Source organism: Colius striatus, chromosome 4, assembly GCF_028858725.1.
Source record: "Colius striatus isolate bColStr4 chromosome 4, bColStr4.1.hap1, whole genome shotgun sequence".
In the NCBI taxonomy this organism is placed as follows: Eukaryota; Metazoa; Chordata; class Aves; order Coliiformes; family Coliidae; genus Colius; species Colius striatus.
The window spans coordinates 32,893,736-32,895,703 of NC_084762.1; the positions used below are offsets into that span (position 1 = coordinate 32,893,736).

General features: G+C 48.4%; 1 protein-coding gene across 1 annotated transcript in view; it reads right to left on the reverse strand.

Moving 5' to 3' along the window:
- The window catches only part of LOC104559641 (dynein axonemal heavy chain 5), a 163,405-nt gene extending 162,873 nt beyond the window's left edge, over positions 1 to 532 (reverse strand). The window contains exon 1 of the mRNA XM_061994521.1: positions 370 to 532. Within this exon, the coding sequence (XP_061850505.1) occupies positions 370 to 532 (163 nt within the window). The remainder of the gene's footprint in view (positions 1 to 369) is intronic.
- Positions 533 to 1,968: the final 1,436 nt, after the last annotated feature.

The window sequence follows — 1,968 nt, forward strand, 5'->3', positions numbered from 1 at the left end:
CCCGCTTTGCTTAAGTATTCCCTGACCTTGTGGAAGAGGATCAGGTTAGACATACTGAAGCAAAGTGGGCATACATAAATCCATGGGCCCTGATGGAATGCACCCACAGGCACAGAGGGAGATGGGCTGATATCATTGTGAGGCCATATTTCCTTATCTTTGAACTAAATATTCAGCCTGTTATCACTACTTATATAGTCCAGAAAAGAGATGATATACTATATGCCATATTAAAGTATGCCATACTAAAGAGTACTACTAATTTTAATCCGAGAAAAATGGTTCTAACCATGTTACAATAATAATTTTGTTCCTGGTATATTTTTTCATACAAAGTCAATATAAAGTACTTATTGTTTTCTCACTTACCTTTTTTTATACTAATGAGAGGTGGACAGAGATCAGTGTTGGGTTTGGAAGAAAGTTGTGTTGCTCTGAGTTCTTCTGACTCCTGTTGAGCAGAATGACCAGGAGAGGAGCTAGGCTCAACTCTTCCCCCTAGCTCAATCTCAACTCCCACAGTCTCCTCCATCTTGACCACCACACAAAAATCAACCTAAATCAACAACATGGAAAATTACCAGACACTGTAACATTGTAACAACCAATCACACCTCCAGTATTTTCATTCTTGTTACAGCACTAATGCTACAGACTAGCAAGAAAAAAACCCCTCATCTCTACTTTGAGTGACCAATTTAAAATCATAAGATTTAAGCAGTTCACAAAGTGAAAAAAACCCCTCATCTGAGGTTGCCCATTACCAAAAACTTATTTCTAAATGCATAACTGTCCTTTGATCAGATTGCTGCAGGTGGGAACTTACGCATTAAAGGTCAGGTTAAGCTCCTTTTTACAAGAGAGCCGCAGGTCCTGCTGTAAAGCGCTGGGCACAGTGTGCCGGCTGAGGCACTTGTTTATCTTCAAGCAAGTTCTTAAGCCTGCAATCTGCCTCAGCACTTTGAGTTGCTGGCAGCTGCTATGGCAACCCCTACACAAACCCAGCTAGCAACCCTGTCCCCAGGAGGCACCTCGTCTGTCCCTGTTTCCCATTGTATCCACCAAACCACTGCTAATTTCGTAACTGCTTGTATTTTTAACTGTACCAGTCCTCCATTACGTATACCTTAAATCCTAAGCAAGCAGCTCCCCCAAGCCTCAGCATTTCTGAAACCCAGAGGCAGGGCAGACCATCGTGAGCTGCAACCCAGCAGTCACATCATTCTCCCTTTCACAGTCTTTCTCGGGAGGGCAGTAACCCGCGACACGGGCAACGAGTGAAGAAAAGCTGCTGAGATTACGGGCAGGACAAGGCCTTTCTCATTTCCTCTGCCAGGCAAAGGCATTTCTACTTAGATCTGAAAGGTACCACCCTGATTTGCTGCCTATCCATCCTTACTTTCCGTGCTTCCTTTTTGCAGATGATACTCAATGACCGAGCTGTCACTGCAACAGGTTACCTTTCAAACCCAAAGTTTTAATACCTCAAAGGACTTCTACATTTCAACAACCGATGTCAGTGACCTTCAATCAGGCCTCAAAAGTGCTCGACACCGACAGCCTTAAAAAAAAGAGAAGTGTGGAAGATGAGGAGGTGCTGCCGGCAGCCCTGAGACCGCTCTGAGGAGACATGGGGGCTCCAGGCACTCCCCTCGTTCCCATCTCTCCCACGGCACCCAGCAACGTGTACACGCACGCAGTCGCCTCGCCACTGCGATTAGGCTTCCTCGAGGCGCGCAAGCACATCCACCCCGCGGCCGCCGAGGCAACCGCAAGCATTAACCCTGTCCCACAGACTTTTCCAGGTAGTAAGAGCCCCCCTGCCGCGCCCCCGAGTCCGCAGCCGCGCAGGCGCAGCCCGGCCCCGGGAACAGGTGAGGGAGCCCAGCCCGCATGCGCGCCGGCCGATGGCTGGGGAGAACTGGAGGGGGGGCTCCTTCGTTCTGCGCCTGTGCGTCTGGCCGTGCA